Source organism: Papaver somniferum, chromosome 2 (assembly GCF_003573695.1).
Source record: "Papaver somniferum cultivar HN1 chromosome 2, ASM357369v1, whole genome shotgun sequence".
NCBI lineage: Eukaryota > Viridiplantae > Streptophyta > Magnoliopsida > Ranunculales > Papaveraceae > Papaver > Papaver somniferum.
In genome coordinates this window covers 60,236,672-60,238,195 of record NC_039359.1, presented here as the reverse complement: position 1 = coordinate 60,238,195, position 1,524 = coordinate 60,236,672, and the positions used below count along the sequence as shown (strand labels likewise).

Below are 1,524 nucleotides of genomic sequence, written 5' to 3'. Positions count from 1 at the left end.
TGGCAATTTTCCTTTTTAATGAATCCCCTATTTTTAAAAGAAATAAAAAATTTATAGCATCAAGTGTTTGGTTTAGTTGTTTACGAACCATTTTTCTGATTGTTCGATTATTGTAGGTTTTTCAAATTGCAAGAAGAACTTAACATTTTATAGGTATATCCCAAATACGAAAGTTTGACTGGGTTATAAAAACATATCAATGACAAAGGTAGATGATGGTAGTTGTTCATAATTTTAGACCCAAGTATAATTTTATTATCGTTCGAGGAAACTGCATGACCCCAAATATTAGACTCTACCCGTATAAATGAAAAACTCGGTGCATGACTCGTACAATCGCAAGATTTAAGAAACCCAAATCAGGAAATTTAGTTCATACATACGGAGCAATGGGACAATGAGTCCCTTACTACAAACAATCGAATACATATACTGTTTACATACGGAAGAACCACATTTTGCTATTCTATTTAGTTACCAAATTTGGACTTTATGGTGGCAATGATTTTTTCATCAACTTGGAAGTTCTTAGCTAAAAGATCACTAGGAATTGCTGGGTTAGAACCGAAGATGGTATTACCAAGTATTGCAGTTCCAGGAAATTGACTATTAAAAATAGCTAGCACGGTAGCCTTCCCAGATCCAACGTTCTTTGAAAAGTGCACTAGTCCTTTAGGAATAATAGCCAACTCTCCAACTTTCAAAACCTTGGAGTACAAAACATTAGTAGTACTTATGAACCCGACAAGGACTTGCCCTTTTACGACAAAAATAGATTCACTTGCTCGAGGGTGTGTGTGCAATGGAATAATTCCACCAATTGCGAAGTCGGCTCGGTTTACCGAAAGTCCAAGGGTGTTTAACCCGGGGAAGTTGTTAACATCACCTACTTTCACTCCAAGCCCCAAGGGGTTGTCCGTGCTCGCTTCATTCATCAAGCCACTATAGAAGAAATCACTTGATGTAACTTCAGACACTGGCTTGCAAGGGAATCCATTCAGAATAGTTGTGGCGTTCAAATCAGCAACACAGAAGTCTTGTAGCTCGTCGGGATCAGCAAAGCATGACAAGGTAAACACAGTTAAACACAGAACTAGGAAGAATGATGATGTAGTTTTGATACTAAACTGAGCAGCCATGGCTATCTTTCTTTGATATTGGCTGTGGATTTAAATGTTTTTGAGTTTACTATAAAAGTTATGTTGCACATGCCATTGTTTATATAGGATGACCTTTTGATGTTGCGAAAATGCAATTGATGACCAAATAAAATATTTCCAGCTCTGGGGGCTAAGGCAATGACACGGAAAATACGCTAAAATGTCAGTCAAATTCACTATTTTCTCTTAGACTGCCATAATTTTAATCGGATAATACTAAAACAGAGGACATATGAGATTGAAAGGAAGGAAGACGTACCGCTTTCTCTTTCTAGGATTATAATTTTGAAATATAAAGACGTAAGTGGTGACGATTCAGTAGGTATCATGCGGTGGATATGTTCACGGTCAAGCGACTCAAGCC

The 1,524-nt window shown here is 37.2% G+C and overlaps 1 protein-coding gene across 1 annotated transcript; it reads right to left on the bottom strand.

Moving 5' to 3' along the window:
• Nucleotides 1-344: 344 nt before the first annotated feature.
• Nucleotides 345-1,214, bottom strand: LOC113353371 (germin-like protein subfamily T member 2). The gene has a single exon (XM_026596996.1). The coding sequence runs from the start codon at nt 1,137-1,139 to the stop codon at nt 471-473; it is 669 nt and encodes a 222-aa protein (XP_026452781.1). The 5' UTR covers nt 1,140-1,214; the 3' UTR covers nt 345-470.
• Nucleotides 1,215-1,524: the final 310 nt, after the last annotated feature.

What these genes read in the sequence shown, in the direction of transcription:
- LOC113353371 (XM_026596996.1), bottom strand. Translation starts at nt 1,139, where the DNA reads ATGGCTGCTCAGTTTAGTATCAAAACTACATCATCATTCTTCCTAGTT.